The sequence below is a fragment of the Nomascus leucogenys genome, chromosome 17, assembly GCF_006542625.1.
Source record: "Nomascus leucogenys isolate Asia chromosome 17, Asia_NLE_v1, whole genome shotgun sequence".
In the NCBI taxonomy this organism is placed as follows: domain Eukaryota; kingdom Metazoa; phylum Chordata; class Mammalia; order Primates; family Hylobatidae; genus Nomascus; species Nomascus leucogenys.
The window spans coordinates 46,335,375-46,360,194 of NC_044397.1; the positions used below are offsets into that span (position 1 = coordinate 46,335,375).

At 52.3% G+C, this 24,820-nt stretch overlaps 1 protein-coding gene and 1 pseudogene across 1 annotated transcript in view; both read left to right on the top strand.

Annotated features, from left to right (window-relative positions):
- The window catches only part of LOC100583444 (general transcription factor II-I repeat domain-containing protein 1-like), a 49,875-nt gene extending 31,984 nt beyond the window's left edge, over positions 1-17,891 (top strand). Inside the window, exons 6-9 of the mRNA XM_030796736.1 lie at positions 8,553-8,602; positions 9,232-9,422; positions 11,884-11,921; positions 16,909-17,891. Of these exons, the coding sequence (XP_030652596.1) occupies positions 8,553-8,602; positions 9,232-9,422; positions 11,884-11,921; positions 16,909-16,919 (290 nt within the window). The 3' untranslated portion in view covers positions 16,920-17,891. The remainder of the gene's footprint in view (positions 1-8,552; positions 8,603-9,231; positions 9,423-11,883; positions 11,922-16,908) is intronic.
- A 1,315-nt stretch (positions 17,892-19,206) lies between these two features.
- On the top strand, positions 19,207-22,672 carry LOC115830922 (annotated as a pseudogene).
- The last annotated feature ends 2,148 nt before the right edge of the window (positions 22,673-24,820 follow it).

A 24,820-nucleotide genomic window follows, 5' to 3' on the forward strand; every position in this document is an offset into this window, starting at 1 on the left:
GCTGGAGCACAGTGATGCAATCTCAGCTCACTGCAACCTCTGCCTCCCAAGTTCAAGCGATTCTCCTGCCTCAGCCTCCCGAGTAGCTGGGATTACAGGCACCCGCCACCACGCCCAGCTAATTTTTTTGTATTATTAGTAGAGATGAGGTTTCACCATGTTGGTCAGTCTGGTCTTGAACTCCTGACCTCTAGTGATACGCCCACCTCAGCCCCGCAAAGTGCTGGGATGACAGGCATGAGTCACCGTGCGCCCGGCCCACTGCTGCTCTACAGATGAGGCCATCGAGTGGTTCAGGGACTTGCCCAGGGTCACGAGCTGATAGCAGAGCTGAGATCTGAACCCAGGCAATTAGTCTTGGATAGACCATGAGGCTTGTGGCTGTGGCCTTGCAGGACCCGGTATTGCGCCTGCCCCCACAGTGTTCTCAGCAGCTGAGGCGGTTCTCTGATCCGTGTTTTTCCCGTGAGCAGATTAGACTCAGAGGTGACCAGGAGTGCTGTAGCTGCCCTGCCCTACCCGAGGCTGCCTCGAGGACACCATTGCCCACAGCAGTCCTTGGGGAACTCCCTGGTGGTGACAAGATGAGGGAGGCAGGAGCCTGGCTCTGTCGGGAAAGGGGACTCATGACCCACCTGCAGCTCTCCGAGGTGCTCAGCTGGTCTGGGCACGGTGGCTCACGCCTATATCTCAGCAATTTGGGAGGCCAAGGTGGGTGGATTGCTTGAGCTTAGGAGTTGAAGATCAGCCTGGGCAACATAGTGAGACCTTGTCTCTACACATAATACAAAAATAAGCCAGGCATAGTGGCACACACCTGTAGCACCAGCTACTTGGGAGGCTGAAGATGGAGGATGGCTTCAGCCCAGGAGGCGGAGGTTACAGTGAGCTGAGAATGCTCCACTGCACTCCAGCCTGGGCAACAGAGCCAGACCATCTCAATTAACAAACAAACAAACAAAAAAAAACGCCTGGCTGGGGCATCTATGTTAGCAAGGATCTTAGCATTCTCCCTCCCTCTGGGCTAACCAGGGTGTGTGGGCGAGCTGTCTTGGTTGCAGCAGTGGCCACGATGTCTGTCGGGAGAGACTGGCACCAGCCTGCACACCTCAGAGCCCCAACAGGAGTATCTGTTCAGATTGAGACATTGCCCCTTCCCCTGCAGGGCACGGCTAGAGCACACACACAAACCCAGTGTCAGGTCCCCAGACACGGCAGGGGACAGGGGAGTCGGTCTTCACCTGTGGTTCAGGTTCCCTCCCAGACAGTGAGTCACTTATTTACCCAAGGAGCTGCCTCTGGTACACTCACAGTTCCCAGAAGAGCTGGGATGGGACTACAGGTGTGCACCACCATGCCCAGCTTTTTTTTTTTTTTTTTTTTTTTTTTTTTTGTAGAAACAGGTTTTCCCTATGTTGCCCAGGCTGGTCTCAAAGTCCTGGCGTCAAGCAATAGTCCCACTTCAGCCTTCCAAAGTGCTGGCATGACAGACATGAGCCACTATGCCCAGCCTGTAGTGCTTTTGGTATGTGAGATTAGATCCAGCAGGCCCAGAGTCTCAAATTAGGAAACAGACTCAGAGAGGTTGAGTGACTTTCCATACACCACACAGCATTAGGGGTTAGAATCAAGATTGCCTTCCTGTCTAATGAGCCAGGGACCTTCCCCATCCCTGGCCCTGGGGATCCCCCTTTTCCCCACTGTATGCAGGCATTCAAGCAGGAGCTCGTCCAATCCAGCCCCCACCAGAGCCTGCCCTACCCCATTTCCTTCAAAAACTCACGATTTAAAAAAATGTAACCTGGGCGACATGGCAAGATCCCATCTCTACAAAAAATGGAAAAATTGGCTGGGTGTGGTGGCCTGCACCTGTAGCCCCAGCTACTGCACTCCAGCCTGAATGACACCAAGACCCTGTCTCTAACAAAAAAATAAAAAAGTAATCCTCTTTCCTCTAAATTAAATAAAGACGTAGGAAAATGCAAGAGAGCAGCTACAGAGAAAAATCAGTGTTCTTCCTGAGCTTGATGTTGACTGAGCTAGAGAATCCCACAGACAAGGTATACTGTGGGCTTTGCACAGTGTCTGCACTTAGTATGTGCCAGGCTTGTTTTTTATTTTTTAATTTTTGTTTGTTGTTAGTTTGAGACAGGGTCCAGCTCAGTTGCCCAGGCTGGAGTGCAGTGGTGCAATCATGGCTCACTGCAACCTTGACCTTCCAGGCTCAAGCGATCCTCCCACCTCTGCCTCCCAAGTAGCTGGGATTACAGGCACATACCACCATGCCCAGCTAATTTCGTTTGTTTGTTTTTTGTACAGACAGGGTCTTGCCATGTTCCCTAGACTGGTTTCAAACTCCTGGCCTCAGCCCCCCAAAGTGCTGGGATTACAGGCATGATCCACTACATCTGGCCAGTTCTTGGTGTTATTGACAAAGGCATTTAGCCCCACTCCACCCCTCCCACACTCTGGAGGTGGTCAAGACGCCTCCCCAGACCGCCAGCCCCCTCAGCCAGCCCAGCCCCACTTTCCTGACACGCACACTCCCACCACTTCTGGTTCACTGCCTGGGACCTGTGCCTCATGTAGAGCTGCCATAGTGTGGTAGTGACTGCCCCGTAATGTCACTCCTGGTTAGTCGCAGCCTGGTTTAGGGTTGCACTTCTCCCCAGAACAGGGGAAGTTTCCTGATTGGCTAATGCTTATTGAGCACCTGAAATTACAGGATACTACCAGTTTCCTTGTGTCTTACTTGCCACTCCCAACTGCCTTGGAGGTGTGTGTGATGAGCCCCAGCGTGCAGATGAGCCCACATCCTTAGAGCTTTGGGCCCCGTGTGGTGGTCACCTCCTCTGGGAAGCCCTCCCTGACTCCCAGCTGGGTCAGGATCCCTGCTATAGGCTCCCGTGGGCCATGTAAACCAAAAAGTGCCTGAAACAGGTCTCAATCGATTTAGAGATTTGTTTTGCCATGGTGGAGGACACAGCCAGGAAAAAGAGACTCAAGCTGCAATAGGGTCTGTGGCCTGTGCTTTTTTCCAGAGAGGGTTTTGAGGACTTTGGTATTTAAAGGGGAAAGAGGGGCTGGGTACAGTGGCTCACGCTTGTAATCCCAGCACTTTGGAAGGCCAAGGCAGGTGGATCACCTGAGGTCAGGAGCATAACGGGCAGCATAATGAAACCCCACCTCTACTAAAAATACAAAAAATTCGACAGGCGTGGTGGCGGGTGCCTGTAATCCTGGCTACTCTGGAGGCTGAGGCATGAGAATCACTCGAACCCAGTAGGCGGAGGCTGCAATGAGCCAAAATCATGCCACTGCACTCCAGCCTGGAAAACAGTGAGACTCTGTCTCAAAAAATAAAAAAATAGAAGGAGAAGAGGAATAGTTAATGACGTATCCGTCCTGTGCTCAGTAAATCTGCATTTTACGTAAGATAACGTAAACAGAATAGAGGAAGTCAAATACGCATTTGTCTTGGGTGGACAGAGCAATGATTTCTATTCTCGTCTTTGTCCCCTGCCTGTGAAGATAAGCTGTGAATTTACATGACCAGGGTGAGGCAAGCCACCAGGGGAGATAGGTGACCTTCTGTCTTACAGCCATCTACTTAGGGACAAAACGCTATTGCGTGACTCAGTTCCCAAGCTTAACATTTCCCTTTGGCATAGTGAGTTTGGGGTCCCATGGTTTTTTGTTTTTTCTTGAGACGGAGTCTTGCTCTGTCGCCCCGGCTGGAGTGCGGTGGCGTGATCTTAGCTCACTGCAGCTTCCACCTCCCAGTTCAAGGGATTCTCCTGCCTCAGCCTCCTGAGTAACTGGGATTACAGGCACGCACCACCACACCCAGCTAATTTTTTGTATTTTTAGTAGAGACACGGTTTCACCCTGTTGGCCAGGCTAGTCTGGAACTCCTGACCTCAAGTGATCCACCCACCTCGGCCTCTCAAAGTGCTGGGATTATAGGCGTGAGCCACTATGCTCGGCCTGGGCCTCATCTTTGAGGGGCCTGCTAAGCTTCTTTCTTACCTTTGTAGGCTTCGTAGAGCTCTGACTTTGAGTCTTGCTCTGTCCCGGCATAGGAGAAGACAGAGGCATGGCATTGTGGGCTGAAAGCAACAGATTTAGAGGAAACTATCTTAAAGATTAAGCCTTCTTCTACAGCTACTATAGGGGAGGCTGGGCATGGTGGTTCACATCTATAATCCCAGCACTTTGGGAGGCTGAGACGGGCGGATCACCTGAGGCCAGGAGTTCAAGACCAGCCTGAGCAACATGGTGAAACCCTGTCTCTACTAAAAATACAAAAATTAGCCAGGCATGGTGGCAGGCACCTGTAATCCGAGATACTCAGGAGGCTAAGGCATGAGAATTGCTTGAAACCAGGAGGCAGAGGTTGCAGTGAGCCAAGATCGTACCACTGCACTCCAGCCTGGGTGACAGAGCAAGAAAAGAAAAAAAGGAAGGAAGGAAGGAAGGAAGGAAGGAAGGAAGGAAGGAAGGAAGGAAGGAGAGAGAGAGAGAGAGAGAGAGAAAGAGAAGAAAGAAAGAAAGAAAGAAAGAAAGAAAGAAAGAAAGAAAGAAAGAAAGAAAGAAAGAAAGAAAGAAAAGCTGTAGGGGAATCTGAGACCTCAGGAAACCCAGGGCTCATGGTAGAGTGGAAAGACCAGGGCTTTGGGGTCGACACAGAGTACTCCTGGTGCTTAGTGGCTGTGTGACCTTGGGCAAGTTTCTTTACCTCTCTGAGCCTCTGTGGCCTTGGCTGCAGTGTCTAGGAAAGCACCTGCACACAGTGATGTGTGTGGTCCAGGCCATCCTTTCTCTGTTCTGTGCACTTATGGCCGTGCCTGCTGAGAATCCTGCCACCAAAGATTCCTCGGTGGCATGGGGACAGATGGAACGTGCTGTTGCTTCCCTGCAGGTTCTAGGAGCTGGTCTTTGGGCCCAGGACTCCATCACCGTTGTCTTCACGGGATTTGGACAAGGGTGGCCTTGATCCTTCCCACATCCTAGTCCTGAAAGGAAGGGCCATGTTGGGCCACAGGAGAAGATGAGGGTTCTAGGGGATGTGGAGCGTGGGGTCTTGGTGTGGCTGAATTAGAGGCATTACTCCATGAGATAGGGACACAGGAGGAGGACGTTGTCTGGAATGGCTGATGTTTGCGGTGCCTCTGGGTACCCGGGGGGCTGGCGGGCTGTGCCTGAAGACAGATGCAGCAACTCAGAGATGTGCGGAGATTCCTGAGTGTGGGTGTGGACAGACCAGGCCAGGGACCTGCAGGGACCTGCAAGGTTTGGGAGGACCTGAGGGGGTGGGTGTTGGAGCCCTGGGAAAAGGAGGAACCAGGCCAAGCAGGTGCCCAGCCTCTGTCCTGTGGGAAGCTCCCTGCTCTTTGGGGCAGCCCCCACATTGGGAATGGGGCCTCCATTCTGGCAGCTTGTGCACGGGAGGCCAAGCCACCCAGATAGGGTCAGCAGACTCCAAGCAACACAGAGCACCAGCCCAGCAGATGCAGTTCCCAAGGCAGCCTCCTAAACAGAAGTGAGCTCTTCCCAGAGTTTTCAAGATTAAAAGAGCCAAGCACAGTGACTCACAACTGTAATCCCAGCACTTTCGGAGGCTGAAGCAGGAGGATCGCTTGAGCCTAGGAGTTTGAGAATGGCCTGTGCAACAGAGATTCTCTCCACAAAAAATTTAAAAAAAAAAACTTAGTCTGACACGGTGATTCATGCCTGGAGCCCCAGCTACTAGAGAGGCTGAGTGGGGAGGATTGCTTGAGCCAAAGAGTTCAAGGCTGCAGTAAGTCATGATGGCACCACTATACTCCAACCTGGGAAACAGGGTGAGACCCTGTCTCAAAAAACAGGAGCCAGGATGGGCGCCATGGCTCACGCCTGTAATCCCAGCACTTTGGGAGGCCGAGGCGGGCAGATCACCTGAGTTCAGGAGTTCAAGACCAGCCTGGCCAACATGGCAAAACCCCATCTCTACTAAAAATACAAAAATTAACTGGATGTGGTGGCAGGCACCTGTAGTCCCAGCTCTCAGGAGGCTGACGCACGAGAATGGCTTGAACCTGGGAGGCAGAGGTTGCAGTGAACCAAGGCTGCTCCACTGCACTCCAGCCTGGGCAACAGAGTGAGACTCTGTCTTGGAAAAACAAAGAGAAAAAAAAAACAGGAGTCATTTTGTTCCAATGACTCATCAGTCTGCTCTGCCCTGCCTCATCTGGCCCTGGCTCCCTGCCTGCTTCTAGCTCCACCCCCCCAACATCTCACCCTTACCCAACCCGCCTGTTCCAGAGGCCCAGCCCATGTGACCCCATGCTTCTCAGAGAGCTCTGAGATTTCCTGTTGGACATGCAAACCACCCTTCCTGCAATCCCAGCCCCATCCTCAACCCTGGCACAAACCCACAGGCTGCTGCAGAGCTCTGCCCCAGACCCCATCTCCAGCCCAACCACCCCTCAGCCTTACAGCCCAGCTCAGGCCTTGTCTCCAGGGCTAACTGACCCCAGCAGCTCCTCTAGTCTACAAGGAGGGGAGAGCGGAGCACGCTGGGGCTCAAGCAGCAGATAGGCCGTGACGGTTGCCTGGGGCCGTGAGCAAGGAGCATGCATAGGCCACACACTCCCAGACATGGTCTGTTTCCCATTCACAGACCTTGGCCAGCGAGCAGTCAGGGGATTTCCAACAGCCCAGCACAGTCACACCAGCCCCTGTGCACGGACCCCGCTAGGCCCATCAGTTGTCTCCCCTGTACCACCCCCAAGTTCAGCCACTTCCAGGACACGGTATCTTTCTTGTTTTTTTTTTTTTTTTTGGAGACAGAGTTTCGCTCTTGTCGCCCAGGCTGGAGTGTAGTGGAGCGATTTCGGCTCACTGCAACCTTTGCCTTCCGGGTTCAAGCAGTTCTCCTGTCTCAACCTCCTGAGTAGTTGGGATTACTGGTGCCCGCCACCACACTCGGCTAATTTCTGTATTTTTAGTAGAGACGAGGTTTCGCCATGTTGGCCAGGGTGGTCTCGAACTCTTGGCCTCAAGTATCTGCCTGCCTCTGCCTCCCACAGTGCTAGGATTACAGGTGTGAGCCGCCGCACCTGGCCAGCACAGGATCTTTCACCCTTGAGTTCCTGTGCATGGCTGGTCCTTCTGCCCCGGTGTCTTCCCACTGCCATTCCAACCTTCACAAACTCCTACCTGCCTTTTTGGAGCCCATTTTTTTGTTGTTGTTTTCACTTTTGTTTCAGACAGGTCTCTGTCTCCCAGGCTGGAGTGCAGCGACATGATCTCTGCTCACTGCAACCTCCACCTCCCAGGCTCAGGCGACTCTCCTGCCTCACCCTCCTGAGTAGCTGGGTGCCTGCCACCACGCCCAGCTAATCTTTTTGTATTTTTAGTAGAGACAGGGTTTCACCATGTTCGCCAGGTGGTCTCGAACTCTTGGCCTCAAGTGATCTGCCTGCCTCTGCCTCCCAAAGTACTGGGATTATGGGCATGAGCCACCAATGTCAGGCCTTGAAAGCCCATTCAAGCATCCTGCTCTCCTGGGGGAGGTCTCCCCAGACTTGCCCAGACAGGGTGGGCATCCTCATTCATGCCCCTTGTCTCTTAAGTGTGTCTGTTGTACTTTGATGACCAGGTGACACCCCCTCTGGCTGGGAGACCCTCAGGGGAGCAGCCCTGCCTCTTTAGGTTGCTTTGTGCCCAACACAGGGCCTATGCTGGGGACACTGGTAAGAAAATGTGGGATGGGCTGGCCACCGTGGCTCACACCTGTAATTCCCAAACTTTGGGAGGCCAAGACAAGGATCACTTGAGGCCAGGAGTTCAAGATCAGCCTGGGCAACATAGCGAGACTCCATCTCTACCAAAAATTTAAAAAATTAGGCATGGTGGCACACGTCTGTATTCCCAGCCACGCAGGAGGCTGAGGCAGGAGGATCACTTGAGCCTGGTATTTGGAGGCTGCCGTGAGCTATCTGATTGCACCGCTGCCTTCCAGCCTGGGTGACAGAGCAAAAACCATGTCTCAAAGAAGGAAAAATGGATGGATGGACAGACCAACAACTGGGGCTAGAAACCAGCTACGGCCAGGCACAGTGGCTCATGCCTGTAATCCCAACATTTTGGGAGGCTGAGGCAGGTGGATCACCTGAGCCCAAGAGTTTGAGACCAGCCTGGGCAACATGGTGAAAACCCATCTCTACTAAAAAATACAAAAATTAGCTAGGCATGGTGGTGTATGCCTGTGATCCCAGCTACTTGGGAGGCTGACGCAGGAAAATCACTTGAACCTGGGAGGTGGAGGTTGCAGTAAGCTGAGATCACGCCACTGCACTCCAGCCTGGGCAACAGAGCGAGACTGTCTCAAAAAATAAATTAATTAGTTAATTAAATAAAATAAGTAACTAAACAAACAAACAGCTGCATGGGAGTAGGCAGGGCCTGCAGAGAATGTTTTGGCAGGTCAGGGATGCCTGGTGGGAGAAGCAGCAGGTCTGGTGGCCAAGCTGGTGCCAACTCTCATGCCCCCTTGTCTTCCTTTTTAGATGAAGATGACACCAAGAGACTCGGGGAGAAGCTGATCCTGCAGGAGCAGGTGAAGGAACTCTTCAACGAGAAATACAGTCAGTGTCTATGGTCAGGGTCACCACACCAAGCCCTCCTCCCGGGGGAAGGGGGAGGCCCTCCCTCCCTCTGCAGCCAGCCTCACCTTCAGGAGCCCCGAGCTGGCCTGCCTGCTCCCTGGGGACATGGCTGCTCTGCCCATGACCCACATTTTGTGTTTGTTGATTTTCTTTTTCTTTTTTTAAACAGGGTCTCACTCTGTTGCCCAGGCTGGAGTACAGTGGTGCGATGTCTGCTCACTGCAGCCTTCACCTCCTGGGCTTAGGCGATCCTCCTGCCCCCGCATCCCAGGTAGCTGGACTACAAGCATGCGCCACCACTCCCGGCTAATTTTTCTATTTTTAGTAGAGACGAGAGTTTCACCATGTTGCCCAGACTGGTCTTGATCTTCTGGGCTCAAGCGATCCTCCTGCCTCGGCCTCCCAAAGTGCTGGGATTACAGGTGTGAGCCACCACGCCCAGCCTGTGTGTCTTGATTTTTAAACTCTCTGAGTGTGATGGCTGCTGGGCTGGGGCAGACCAGACTCCAGCCCTTTCCCTAGAGGGCTTTGCCTTGGACAGGAGACATCTTTCCTCACTGTGACCTCCTATGCCCTCTAGGTGAGGCCCTGCCTGAACCGGCCGGTGCTGGTCCCTTATAAACCGATCTGGGACAGCCCAGACACCGTGGAGGTCACAGGTCTACCTGATGACATCCCCTTCCGGAACCCCAACATGTACGACATCCACTGGCTGGAGAAGATCTTGAAGGCCCGAGAGCATGTCCACATGGTCATCGTTAACCAGCTGCAGTGAGTGCCCGGCCTCTGGAACGGGGAACAGAGAGGGCGAGGCCATGGGGAAGGTGAAAGTCAAGGTCACGGTGGGTCAGCTGGGATCCAGACCCAGGTGTGCTACAATAGTTCCTGCCTCTTTCTCCTGAAACATACAACTTCAACACTTACGGACATTTACCTATTTTTAAAGAATTTTTTTTAGATATTAAATTTGTTCTCTGGGGAAGAAACAAAAACATGTTTTAATTAAATTTGACTTTTTCTGACTATACAATTCTGATTTTTAACATTTAAATATAAATGTCTGTATTTAAATATGTTTAAGTATAAATATGAATATTTATTATATTTTTTTAAATAATTATAATTCCATAGTCTCGGTGATTACTTTTTTTTTCTTTTTTTTTGAGACAGGGTCTTGCTCTGTCACCCAGGCTGGAGTGCAGTGGCACGATCTCAGCTCACTGCAACCTCCACCTCCCAGGTTCAAGCAACTTTCCTGTCTCAGCCTCCTGAGTAGCTGGGACTACAGGCACACGCCACCACACGTGGCTAATATTTTTTGTATTTTTAGTAGAGACGGGGTTTCACCATATTGGTCAGGCTGGTCTCAAACTCCTGACCTCAGGTGATCCACTCACCTCGGCCTCCCAAAGTGCTGGGATTACAGGCGTGAGTCACTGCGCCCAGACACTTTTTTTTTTTTTTTTTTTTGTATTGCACAGGTTAGTCTTGAACTCCTGGGCTCAAGCCATCCTCCCACATCGGCCTTTCTTTCTTTTCTTTCTTTTTTTTTAAGATGGAGTTTTGCTTTAGTTACCCAGGCTGGAGTGCAATGAGGCGGTCTTGGCTCACTGCAACCTCCACCTCCCAGGTTCAAGCAATTCTCCTGACTCAGCCTCCCAAGTAGCTGGGATTACAGGCACGCGCCACCACCCCAGCTAATTTTGTATTTTTAAGAGACAGGGTTTCTCCACGTTGGTCAGGCTGGTCTCAAACTCCCGACCTCAGGTGATCTTCCTGCCTCAGCCTCCCAAAGTGCTGGGATTACAAGCTTGAGCCACCGTGCCCAGCCCGCCTTCAATGTTGTATTACATGTTTTGTTTCTTTGTTTTTTTGAGATGAGGTCTTGCTCTATCACCCAGACTGGAGTGCAGTGGCACCATCTTAGCTCACTGCAACCTCTTCTTCCTGCATTCAAGCGATTCTTATGCCTCAGCCTCCCAAATAGCTGGGATCACTTGCGCCCGCCACCACACCCACCTAATTTGTGTATTTTTGTAGAGACAGGGTTTCACCATGTTGGCCAGGCTGGTCTCGAACTCCTGACCTTAAGTGATCCGCCTGCCTCGGCCTCCCAAAGTGCTGGGATTACAAACATGAGCCACTGTGCTGGCCTACATGTTTTTTTAAATTAAGATAATATTTGCATGTGTCAAAAAAACCCAAATTGTTCAAAATCAAAAAGTGGAGGTTTCCCTTTCTCCCACAGATAGTTCACCCCCCGAAGTAACAACTAGAAAATGCAGGAAAATGGCCAGGTGTAGTGGCTCACACCTGTAATCCCAGCTACTCAGGAGGCTTAGGCAGGACAATTGCTTGAACCCGGGAGGTGGAGGTTGCAGTGAGCTGAGACCACGCCATAGCACACCAGCCTGGGCAACAGAGCGAGACTCCTCAAAAAAAAAAAAATAATTAATTAAAAAATAAATTAGCCGGGCATGGTGGTGTGCACCTGCATTCCCAACTACTGGGAAGCTGAGGCAGGAGGATCAATTGAGCCCAGAACTTTGAGGCTGCAGTGAGCTAGGATGGCACCACTGAACTCCAGCCTGGGCAAAAGAGTGAGACTATCTCAAAAATAATAATTGATAATAATGCTGTGATGACTATCCACTTGCATAAATCTGGGCACACATTTCTGATCACTTGGTCAGACAATATCCTCGCTTTATGAGGACAGCAGACCCAGAGGAATGATTTGCCAGCCCAGGTCTATCGTCCAGGGCCTATATGGGGAATGCTCTGTCGGGACGGTGTGTTCCCCATTTTTATTTGGGTGTTACCAGGCTCCCCAGCAGCAGCAGCAGCAGCAGCAGCAGCAGCACATCTCAGGGAGCAGGTGAGGAGGGGAAAATGGCCAGACGCAATGGCTCATGCCTGTAATCCCAGCACTTAGGGAGGCAGAGGCAGGCAGATCACCTGAGGTCAGGAGTTCAAGACCAGCCTGGCCAACATGGCGAAACCCCGTATCTACTAAAAATATAAAACTTAGCTGGGCGTGGTAGCGGGCACCTGTAGTCCCAGCTACTCAGGAGGCTGAGGCAGGAGAATGGTGTGAACCCAGGAGGTGGAGGCTGCCGTCAGCCAAAATTATGCCACTGCATTTTGGCCTGGGTGACCGAGCGAGACTCCATCTCAAAAAAGGAGGGGAAAACCTCATTTTCTAACTGCCACCCATTTCTTTCTTTTTCAGACCCTTTGCAGAAATCTGTAATGATGCCAAGGAACCAGGTAAGTCGGAGGTGAGGAAGCCACCCTCCTGCCCCATGGGGACTAGAGACTGTTCCTTTTGAAAAAAGGTAGAGCCGAGTGCAGTGGCTCACACCTATAATCCCAGCACTTTGGGAGGCAAGCAGATCATTTGAGGTCAGGAGTTCAAGACCCGCCTGAGCAACATGGTGAAACCCCATCTCTACTAAAAATACAACAATTAGCTGGGCGTGGTTGTGGGCACCTGTAATCCCAGCTACTTGGGGGACTGAGGCAGGAGAATTGCATGAACCCGGGAGGCGGAGGTTGCAGTGAACTGAGATCACGCCCCTGCACTCCAGCCTGGGCGACAGAGTAAGACTCCATCTCAAAAAAAAAATGAAAAAGACAGAGACACCAGGAGTTGGAGGCTGCAGTGAGCTATGATTGTACCACTGCACTCCAGCCTGAGCAACAGAGCAAGACCCTGTCTCTAAAAAAAAAATTTTAATAAATTTTTTAAAGGCAGAGATAGATGTGGTCCAGGTGGGCATGCAATAGACGGCTTACCACCTTGAAAAAAATATAGCCCCTCTCCACTCTGGTGCCTCCCCAGGGAGCCTGAGGTCTCCATGAACGAGGACAGGTATCCCCAAGAGGCCCCCGGAAACCTGCAGGTCCCCTACAGAGGCGAGGCCCTGCCATAGCACCAATGAGTGTATGAGGTCAACTAGAAGGACAAGAGGCAGGTTGGGCCTCAGGGAGGATCATGGAGGCCTCCTGGGTAGCAGAGGGGTAGCATGTGACCGACAGGGGTGAGGCAGGTGGGCACTGCCAGAGCCTGGCCGGACCCCCTCCGTTCTGCTGGCATCTTCAGGGTATACAGAACCTTTCACCAGGCACCTGGGGGCCGTCTGGCATGATAGTTCTGATTAAGGTGTATGATGGGACTTGGGGGAAATTACTCACGGGTGACTATGATGTGCACCTGATTAAGAAACACTGATTGGGCCAGGCGCAGAGACTCACACCTGTAATCCCAGCACTTTGGGAGGCCAAGGTAGGCAGATCACTTGAGAACAGGAGTTCGAGTCCAGACTGGCCAACATGGTGAAACCCTGTCTCAACTAAAAATAGAAAAATTAGGGCCAGGCACGGTGGCTTACCTGTGTAATCCCAGCACTTTGGGAGGCCGAGGTGGGCAGATCACCTGAGGTCAGGAGTTGGAGACCAGCCTGGTCAACATGGCAAAACCCCATCTCTACTGAAAATACAAAAATTAGCCAGGCATGGTGATGCGTGCCTGTAATCCTAGCTAGTAGGGGGGCTGAGACAGGAGGATCACTTGAACCTGGGAGGCAGAGGTTGCAGTGAGCCAAGACTGTGCCACTGCACTCCAGCCCGGGCAACAGAGCAAGACTCTGTCTTAAAAAAAAAAAAAAAAAAGAAAAAAGAAAAAGAAAAAGAAAAATTAGCCTGGCATGGTGGTGCACGCCTGTAGTCCCAGCTACTTGGGAGTTTGAGGTGGGAGGATCACTTCAGCCCAGGAGGCAGAGGTTGCAGTGAGTCGAGATCACACCACTGCACTCCAGGCTGGGTGACAGAGCAGGACTCTTGTCTCAGAAAGAAAAAGAAACACTGATTGGCCAGGTGTGGTGGCTCACGCCTCTAATCCCAGCAGTTTGGGAGGCCTAAGTGGGAGGATTGCTTGAGTCCAGGAGTTTGAGACAAACCTGGGCAACATAGTGAGACCTTGTCTCTACAAAAAGTTTTTTCTCCCATCCAACTACTAACCAGGCCCAACCCTGCTTTGCTTCTGAGATCTGGCAAGATCAGGTGCATTCAGGGTGGTATGGCCATAGACCAAAAAGTTTTTTCTAAAAATTAGCCGGGCATGGTAGTAGGCACTTGTAGTCCCAGCTACACAGGAGGCTGAGGTCAGAGGATCACTTAAGCCCAAGAGTTTAAGGCTGCAGTGAGCTATGATTATGCCACTGTACTCCTGCCTGGATGACAGAATGAGACCCTATCTCTTTTTTTTTTTCCAAGACAGAGTCTCGCTCTGTCGCCCAGGCTGGAGTGCAGTGGCACGATCTCGGCTCACTGCAACCTCCACCTCCTGGGTTCAAGCAATTCTCCTGCCTCAGCTTCCCAAGTAGCTGGGGTTATAGGCGCCTGCCACCACACCCAGCTATTTTTTCTATTTTTAGTAGAGACAGGGTTTCCCCATGTTGGCCAGGCCGGTCTCAAACTCCTGACCTCATGATCCGCCCACCTTGGCTCCCCAAAGTGCTGGGATTACACGTGTGAGCCACTGCTCCCGGCCTTTTTTTTTTTTTTTTTTTTTTCCGAGACAGAGACTCGCTCTGTTGCTCAGGCTGGAGTCAATCTTGCAATCTTGACTCACTGCAACCTCCGCCTCCTGAGTTCAAGCGATTCTCATGCCTTAGCCTCCCGAGTAGCTGAGACCAGGCATGCACCACCATATCCAGCTAATTTTTTGTATTTTTAGTAGAGGTGAGGTTTCACCATGTTGGCCAGGCTGGTCTCAAACTCCTGACCTCAAGTGATCCTCCCACCCCAGCATCCCAAAGTGCTGGGATTACAGGTGCGAGTCACTGTGCCTGGCCGAGACCCCATCTCCTAAGAAATAAAAAAGAAGAAAGAAAAAATACTGATCTAATCTTACCCCACCTCATTGTACAGCTGGGAAGCTGAGGTGCAGAGATGCCAGGGACTTGCCCAGGTCACACAGTGAGTCAGACGCTGTGTAGACCGTGCTGTCAGGACCACCCATCTGAACCATAGACCACTGTGGCCACAGGGCCCAGTATGGCTGCTCAGCAGGGACAGTGATAGGATTCAGCAAGGCCGCGCCACAACCTGGCCTGAGACCCAAGGCCCTGACTCCTGTCAGGACCAGGTTCACCTGGGACTCCACAGCCTGGGGTGGCACAGCCCAGCTAGAAGCCACCTCCTTCCATCAAGAGCTGATCACAAGCCTGGGCCATATAGTGAGACCGCCCCCGTCTCTGCAAAAAAATTAAAAATTAGTCAGGCGTGGTGGCGCGTACCTGTTGTCCCAGCTACTCAAGAGGATGAGGCAGGAGGAGTGCTTGAGGGAGGCAGGAGGAGTGCTTGAGGGCGGCAGGTGGAGGCTGCAGTGAGCTATGATTGTGCCACTGCGCTCCAGCCTGGGCGACAGAGTGAGGCACTGTTTCCAAAAAGAAAAAAGAGCCAGTTACAAGGGTCAGGCCTGGCACTGAACATACAGATCTGGAGGCGACCTGGTTTGCTCTCAGGTCAAAGGCAGAGACAGGCCAGGCGCGGTGGCTCACGCCTATAATCCCAACACTTTGGGAGGCTGAGGCAGGGAGGTGGGTGGATCGCCTGAGATCAGGAGTTCAAGACCAGCCTGGCCAACATGGTGAAACCCTGTCTCTACTAAAATCCAAAAAAAAAATTAGCCAGGGGTGGCGGTGGGTGCCTGTAATCTCAGCCACTCAGGAGGCTGAGGCAGGAGAATCAGTTGAACCCAGGAAGTGGAGATTGCAGTGAGCCGAGATCGTGCTACTCTACTCCAGCCTGGGGAACAGAGCCAGGCTCTGTCTCAAAAAAAAAAAAAAAAAAAAAAAAAAAAAAAAAAAAAAAATGGCAGAGACACAGAGGGCCACATAAAGGCCTCAGGAGGATTTGGGATAGATGCCCAGAGGGTGGATACTGTGACCCTCCAGTATGGCCATCTCTCATGGTGACTCAAGGATGGCCACAGCCCATGGACCAGTCTGAGTCAGAGGGTGGGGCAGCATCTGACTTCTTTTTCGTGTTGAATATCCCACAAAAATCCCACTGACTCATAGCCTGGGCTCCTCCTGCCTCCAGGGTCTTCTCTTTCCCAGGGTCTCTATGCCACATTACAGACCCCCAGTTTCTGACTTTTCTCCACCAACTGAAGAGACATTTGCCCCATGGACCCAGCCTGCCCTTACTCTGTGTCATTAAGACCCTTCTGGTGGGCTGAGTGCAGTGGCTAACGCCTTTAATCCCAGCACTTTGGGAGGCTGAAGCAGGAGAATTATTTGAGCCCAGGCGTTCAAGACCAGCTGGGCAACATAGACCCCATCTCTACAAAAAATTAGCCAGGCAGGGTGGTGTGCACCTGTAGTCCCAGCTACTCGGGAGGCTGAGGCAGGAGGATCGCTTGAGCTTGGGAGGTGGAGGCTGCAGTGAGCCAAGACCACACCACTGCACCCCAGCATGGGTGACAGAGTGAGACCTTGTTTCAAAAAGACAAAAAAAGCCCTTCTTTATTGGGCTGGGCAAGGTTTCCATGCAGTAACCCATCCAATCAGGAAGTGCTGCTCGAAGTCTTATATCTTCACCTCAAGTTAATTCAGCAACCGCAAAACACCTGCTGACCCCTGCTGAGATCCCGCCACTGCACTACAGCCTCGGCGACAGAGCTAGACTCCGTCTCCAAAAAAAAAAAAAAATGAGTGATTTGATTCAAAGCACTCATTTTTTTTTTTTGAAAGAAATGATCAATCAAAATCTTTAATGCTCAGTTTTCACAAACACAATCAAGTCTATCAAATTTCCGGATTTACAGCAAAATGTGCCAGTTAAAAAAACTGTACATTCTTCAGTTTCTCCTATACTTTTTTTTTTTATGTGCCTATCTTTCAAAACTGAGCACTGGGTATTTTTAACATAAGCCATGTCACATGTACAGTTTAACTATGTTTCAGGAATAAACGAAATCCATGATATGAATTTTAAGTAACTCATAGTGTATTTATAAAATGAAAACTTCTCTATCAAAATACACTTTTCACTGGGAAAAATAAATAAAATAGGCAAATGGACCTACACAAAGTAAACATTAAGTTTGGTAGATTTCAGTGTAGTTCATAACAAGCATATATGCCCTTATTCCCCCAGAGCTGCTCAACTACCAAGAATTTTTTAAATATTTTAAACAGAGATTTTATTATGTTGACATTTCTTTCTCATTCCACATCATCTTCAGCCAAGCTCTGAGCACTTACAGTTCTCTAACTGTTGGGAGCTTAGTCAGAAGCATCTGGAACACTGGTGGTGGAAGAGTTTGCTGTAAGACCTGCAGTAACTGCTGTGGCTGTCCACACACAGCAATTGCATTTGTCAGATGGTCTACACCCTTCTCATATTCACCTTGAGCTAGTAACTCTTCACCAAGCTGTATTTCTTCAAGGAAGAACTTCTGAACAGCTTCAGCATCTTTAAGGTCAGGTAACTTGGAAAGCCCAGCTCTCTCCTTGGCAAGCTTCTGTTTCTTTCTTCAATCTCAAAGCCTGTTCTTGAAGTTGGGGTCACTTTGTCTTTTGTGGTCGAAGTAGATGCAGTACCCAATAAGAAGGGCCCCAGCACTCATTCTTTAATTAAACTTCATTTAGCTGCCATCTGTCTTGGTTCGAAATGGCGTTATTAACTTATATATAATTTGCCTTATTCATGGTTGAAAAAGCCCAGCCAAGTGAAGGACTCTTCTACCCAGGACCGTGGGGAGTGATGCCCAACACATGTCATCTGTTTCCGTAGGATGAACACAATCTCTGATCAAGTGCTGAGAGGCGGAGTGTCTGTACGGCCTGGTCCTTGTGCTCCCTGATGCAAAGTGAGCTTCCTCAGCCATGCTGCCTTCTCACACAGAAGCATTCACCTGTCATGGGCCTGAGTGACCTGTCACATCCCCAAAACCAACACCTGCCTAGTCCCTTCTCCACAACGCCAAGAACTCACTTACTCACCAGATTGGTGAAATAGTAGCCATCCTCTCCAGTCATCAGTCGGCTTGGATTGCAGAAGCGCGTGATATACTGGATATTAGACTGAAGGCGTGGGGGGTTGCCCTTCAAAACAATGTAGATGAGGGTGGGGAGGAAGTCATCCGCTGACGCCGGCTCGTTCTTGGTGATCTTGATGGCATTGAAGACGTGCTTGCTGCACTTGGTGATGCAGGCCAACTTGTCTCGAGGCACACGCCTGGAATCCACTTCAATGGTATCTACAAAGCAGAAAAGACAATATTTCCCATGAGAAAAGAATCACAAAAAAGAAGCAATAGGAAAATCATGTTTCATCTCTAAAGTTATGAAGGAATCCTCACTAACCCCTTTTCCAGCAATTAACTTAGTGTATAATAACTTAGTAAATATTATCTCATACTCACAGAAAACAGACCCATAAACCAGGTACTACACAGTGTACCCTACAAGCACTTTTCTCTAATCCTCAGATTATGCAATAGATACTCTTTTTTTTTTTTTTTTTTTGAGATGGAGTTTCACTGTTTTTGCCCAGACTGGAGTACAATGGCGCAATCTTGGCTCACCGCAACCTCCACCTACCAGGTTCAAGTGATTCTCCTGCCTCCGTCTCCCGAGTAGCTAGGATTACAGGCATGTGCCACCATGCCCAGCTAATTTTGTATTTTTAGTAGCATTGGGGTTTCTCCATGTTGGGCCGGCTGGTCTCGAACTCCCGACCTCAGGTGATCTGCCTGCCTCAGGTGGCCTCCCAAAGTGCTGGGATTACAGGCGTGAGCCACCGCATCCAGCAGCAATGGATACTCTTATTAATATTACCCATTTTAGTGATGAGGGGGCTGAAGTTCAGAGAAGTTAAATGATTTGCCCAAGATCATATAGACAGCAGGTAGCAGGGTGGGAATTTGAAACCATGTCTATCTGACTGTAAAGCCCACACACTTTTTTTTTTTGAGATGGAGTTTCACTCTTTGTTGCTCAGGCTGGAGTGCAGTGGCCTGATCTCTGCTCACTGCAACTTCCACCTCCCAGGTTCAAGCGATTCTCCTGCCTCAGCCTTTCAAGTAGCTGAGATTACAGGCGCCCATCACCACGCCCAGTTAATTTTTGTATTTTTAGTACAGTGTTTCACCATGTTGGCCAGGCTGATCTCGAACTCTTGACCTCGGGTGATCTGCCCGCCTTGGCCTCCCAAAGTGCTGGGATTACAGGTGTAAGCCACTACGCCTGGCCAAGCCCACACTTCTAATCATAACGTAAGCCGCCTCTGAGCTCCACGGAGAAGGAAGAAGTTGTCTGATAAAGTATCTTTTTATTGCTTCTGTGCCTCTGTTACATTTTAGAATGTTTTCGACAATCTCAATTTGCATACCGCTTTTTAGAAATGTGGCTACTACACAAAGCATCTTTGTACTGGATGCGAGCATACAAAAATTAGCCGGCGTAGGTGTGCGTGGCTGTAGTCCCAACTACTCGAAAAGCTGAGGCAGAAAAATGGCTTGAGCGGGAGAGGTTGAGACTGCAGTGGGCTGGGCTGGTCCCGCCGTGAGACCGCACGGGGACGGATGCGGGTGGACGCTGGGACCGAGCCCCGGCGCCCATGGCTGGGGCTGCCACGGCTGAGCGGGGCCACGTGCCTCCCCCCACCGCGCCCGCGCCCAGCACGGAGGGGCTACCGTGCGCCTTCCTGCAGAGCCTGCGCATCCTGTTGGACATCCTGGACGGCCCGGGGCGCGGCTGCGTGCACCTGCGCCAGAGCCAGTCCCGCTGGCGGGGCACTGACGCGCAGGAGCTGCACCGCGGGATGCTGGAGGGCCTGCGCCAGGTGGCCTCGGCCAGCGACTGCCTGACCTTTGAGCGCTTTGTGGCCAAACTGCGCACCTAGCTGCTGAGCGCCATCGGCGGCCCCGGTAACCCCACGTGCACCCCGGCCCAGCCTGGGGACCCGCCGCCGCAGCGCCTGGTGTTTACGCTGGCCAACGAGCCACGGACAGTCCTGGAGAAGCCCCTGCCCAGGTCCAGGCGGCGCAGCCCGCAGCCCGGAGCAGCTGTACACCCCCCGCAGAGGCGGCGTCCTGCCCCGCGGAGCCAGAGCGGACCCAGAGCGCGGCGCTGGAACCGAGTTCCAGCGCGAGCGCGGACACGGGTTCATCGGCCTGCAGGGCCGTGGAGGCGGACTCGGGATGCCCGACGGTTCCCCCGTGCCCAAGGGGAAGTCGGAGGCACACCATCACCAGCGTCTGGACTGCGGCCTGCTGAAGCAGATGAAGGAGCTCAGGCAGGAGAAGGAGGTGCTGCTGCAGAGTTTAGAGATGATGGCGGGGCCGCGACTGGTACCAGCAGCAGCTGCAACCAGTGCAGGAGCGCCAGTGCCGCCTGGGCCAGAGCAGAGCCAGCGCCGACTTTGGGGCTGCGGGGAGCCCCCGCCCACTGGGGCGGCTACTGCCTAAGGTACAGGAGGTGGCCCGGTGCGTGGGGGAGCTGCTGGCTGCGGTCTGTGCCAGCCGGGCCCTGCCTACGTCCTCCTCCCGGCCCCTCTGCCCTGCCCTGACCTCGTTCCCAGGCTGGCAGCAGCAGACTATCCTTATGCTGAAGGAGCAGAACCGACGCCTCACCCAGGAGGTGACCGAGAAGAGTGGGCGCGTCATGCAGCTGGAGCAGAAGTCGGCGCTCATTAAGCAGCTGTTTGAGGCCCAGGCCCTCAGCCAGCAGGACGGGGAGGCCTCTGGACTCCACCTTCATCTAGCCAGTGTGAGCTGAGCGGACCCCCAGAGCAGGCCTGTCACTCAGCCCTTCGAGGGTGGGCGCCCCGCCTCACCCAACGTCTCTAGCTGGAGACCCCCTGCAGGCCCAGGCAGTCCCGGAATGGGTGCCTTCCTGCCCCACTTGTCATCCAGGCTCCCCAGGCCTGCCCCCAGCTGGTCCCCGCACCGAGCCCTTGACTCGGTTTTGGCTCCTGGTGCTGACATGGGCTGGGGCTCTCTTGAGTCCGCATGGTCCGCAGTTACTACTGCCGCTATCAGGGGACAGTGGGGGACTCCCTGTTTCCAGTGGTGCTGCCCTGGGTCCCATCTCCAGGGAAAGTCAATGCTCACGCCGGGCTGCACTTCCGACAATGGCCAGCAGAGGGGGGCCGGGCAGCTCTGATGCGGCCCTAAGGCTGCGCCCGAGACCAGGGGTGTAAGGACAGCTTCCTCCCCTCAACCAGGGCACCAGGACAAGGTGGCTGTCGCTAAGACAGGGGCAAATGGAGGGGGTGGGGATGGCCTCTAAGCGGGGGGTGCCAGCCTGGCAGGGGAGCCCCAGGGATGGCGGTCAGACTTCGGGTCGCGGCCAAGGCGGAGGGACTGGCTGCAGCAGATCAGGGCGGGGTGGGGGGGAGGGCCAGGCAGCTGCCTCTCGCAGACCCCGGGGTGATGGCCTTCCTCACCCTGGCCAGGACGCTGTCCCCTGTTGAATCCCACAGAACAACCTGTGAGCCTGGCTCCCCAGGAGGGGGTTCAGCCCGGGCCCCCAGGCACGTCGTAGGCAGAGCCTGGCCCCCCAACTCAGGATTCCCAAGGTCTGGGGTCCTGTTCACTCCCCACCCCCTTTCCTCCCACACTCAGCCTGACCCCAGGTTTCAGCGGGGAGAGACCACTTCCCTCAGCCAAGGAAAACGAGAACCGCCAGCGTACAAGAGAAGGCTGGGGCAGGTCCCCTTGGGTGTCACTCCCTGCCCCCTGCCTAGGGCCACTCCCGCTGGTGCTGGGCTTCGCACTGGTGGGGGGCCCCTGCTCAGCCCATCCTGGAGGGTCCCAGTGCCACCAGAGCTAGGGGCATGGCAACATCATGGATGGTCCAGGGCCCCCGATGCGGGGTCAGTGTGTGGAGTGCAGGGCCCCCCAATATGGGGTCAGTGTGTGGGGGGCGCAGGGACCCCTCGTGCCCAGGACACTTTGGTGCACTGTCCCACAAGGCACCCCTGTCTCAGAGGAGGGGTCCTGGCAGACAGCGCGGCAACTCCTTTCCAGATCCCAGCTCCACGCTAATCTGCCCACAGCAACCCCTCAAAGCCACATCCCCTGCTGCACCTGGCCTGCAGGGGTGTCCCAGGACAGGCCCAAACCAGCCCAGTGTGCAACTGCCCTGCTACCCTGAGGATGGGAGTGAGCTTTCCAGGGGACATAAGGACGCCAGGCCTGGACCTTCTGGGCGGGAAAGGGAGTGGGTCCTGAAGGCCTGTGCCCCACAGCCCCAGAACCACAGACCCAGCACCAGGTGGACTGCAGCACAGTGGGTTGGCCAGTGGCAGCCTGGGAGAAGCCGCCACCCCCGTCAGCAGGCTGGAGACAGCCCATTAGGGCCTCAACCATGTCTACCTTTGAGGGTGCCTGCCATGCCCTAGGGGATCCTGGCATCTTTACAGGACTGGAAGCAGGAGACAGAAGAGTGTCTGCCCCGGGCTCGCAGACGGTTTGAATGGTAAGACAGGGTTTTATTGAGTGAAAAGGAAGAAAAGGGGGAAAGAGGGACTCTCATAAGGCCAGAGTCCCTGCTACAAGTGCTTCCCACCAGCAGCTAGAATCCCAGGTTCTGCACAGAAAGAAGAGGGGCCAGGCTCCTCCCCGCTACAAAAGGCCGCACAACTTCCCGAAGCTCCACCCCAGAGCACAGGCCGGTTGGAGTTTTTCCGGGGGGCTCCACCCCAGTGTACAGGCCGGTTGGGGTTTTTCCCAGGACCCCTTCCCACCTAGCAGTCTCACCATGACCAGCTCATTCTTTTTGCTATATCTACATATTCTTAAATAGATTTAATGCATGTTTTGATAATTTACATATTTTATGCACACTTCTATGTATCTAACCCACTGAATCCTTTCTGGTGGCTTTGTAACATTCCATTATATTAACTGACTTATTCGACTCTCCTCTACCACTATGCATTTGGGTTGCTTCCCCTCTTTCACTGTTGTGCACTGCAGCTATAAATAATTTTGTAAGGACTATCTTCTTTTGGGTTACTTCTCTGTGATACATTTCCAAAAGTGGTATTAACTGCTTAAAAAGAATAAATAGCCGGGCGCGGTGGCTCACGCCTGTAATCCCAGCACTTTGGGAGGCCGAGACGGGTGGATCACGAGGTCAGGAGATCCAGACGATCCTGGCTAACACGGTGAAACCCCATCTCTACTAAAAATACAAAAAATTAGCCGGGCGTGGTGGCGGGCGCCTGTAGTCCCAGCTACCTGGGAGGCTGAGGCAGGAGAATGGCGTGAACCCAGGAGGCGGAGCTTGCAGTGAGCCGAGATTGCGCCACTGCACTCCAGCCTGGGCGACAGAGCGAGACTCCGTCTCAAAAAAAAAAAGCAAAAGAATAAATAGGTCGGGCGCGGTGGCTCACACGTGTAATCCCAGCACTTTGGGAGGCCGAGGCGGGTGGATCATGAGGTCAGGAGATCGAGACCATCCTGGCCAACACAGTGAAACTCCGTCTCTGCTAAAAATACAAAAAATTAGCCAGGCGTGGTGGCAGCCGCCTGTAGTCCCAGCTACTCAGGAGGCTGAGGCAGGAGAATGGTGTGAACCTGGGAGGTGGAGTTTGCAGTGAGCCGAGATCGCGCCATTGCGTTCAAGCCTGGGAGACAGAGCGAGATTCCATCTCAAAAAAAAAACAAAAAAGAATCAACGTTATAGCGCTAAGTGTCTATTGCTAGCCACACTCCTCAGAAACTCAGTGCACACTGTCATTAACCGCGTGTATGCGCTTATTTCCCCATGGCCCTTACAACGTTGGGCTTGATAATTTTCATTTCGTTTTACTGATTTTATAGGTGTAATATATGTATTTATTCCTCACTTTCTGCCAAAGAATATTTAAAGTCTGTTTAAAACATAAATGCAATTCAGCACAACAGACTAGAAAATAAAAAAATAACAACTGTAATCCCAGTGCTCTGGGAGGCTGAGGGAGAATATCGATTGAGCCTAAGAACTCGAGACCAGCCTGGGCAACATAGTGAGAACCCATCTCTAGTAAATATAGATAGATAGGTATTAAACAATTTTTTAAAAATTATAAACAATAGGCCAGGCGCGGTGGCTCATCCTGTAATCCCAGCACTTTGGGAGGCCGAGGGGGGCAGATCACCTGAGGTCAGGAGTTTGTAGACCAGCCTGGCCAACATGGTGAAACTCTGTCTCTACTAAAAATACAAAAATTAGCCGGGCGTGGTGGTGGGCGCCTGTAGTCCCAGCTACTTGGAGAGGCTGAGGCAGGAGAGTGGCGTGAACCTGGGAGGCGGAGCTTGCAGTGAGCCGAGATTGCACCACTGCACTCCAGCCTGGGCAACAGAGCGAGACTCCATCTCAAAAAATAATAAAAAAATAATAATAATTTAACAATAAGTAAACAAAAACAAAAGAAACATGGAGAAACCCCACAAGCAGAGCCACAGATGACAAGACAGAAATGTTTTCCTGGAAGATGTCTAAATTAGTCGAGGCGGCCCATACATCTATCTGTCTCTAACTAAACTTTTTGGCAATCATCGCTAAGATGAAAACAGTTACATAATTCAGGGTTCAAAAAATGAAAACAAACCAATCCTTCAGGTGAAATTCTGACACCAAAATCAAAAATTTCTCCCAAGGGTTCTCATAAGAATGTCATGGGCCGGGTGCAGTGGCTCAAGCCTGTAATCCCAGCACTTTGGGAGGCCGAGGCAGGCGGATCACAGGATCAGGAGATTGAGACCACGGTTAAACCCCGTCTCCACTAAAAATACAAAAAAATTAGCCAGGCGCAGTGGCGGGCGCCTGTAGTCCCAGCTACTCGGGAGGCTGAGGCAGGACAATAGCGTGAATCCAGGAGGCGGAGCTTGCAGTGAGCCAAGATTGCGCCACTGTACTCCAGCCTGGGCGACAGAGTGAGACTCCGTCTTTAAAAAAAAAAAAAAAAAAAAAAAAAAAGAATGTCATGATAGAAGAGCATGAACAAGGCCGAGAACAAACCCCCAGGACTGGTTGTCACAGACCCCATCTACCACAGGCCAATGACATCACATGCCAAGGGCCAATACATCCTGTGGAAGCCTGCAGCAGTCTGACCATCTGGCTTAACTCTAAAAGGATGGCAGGACACTCGGGGTCAGG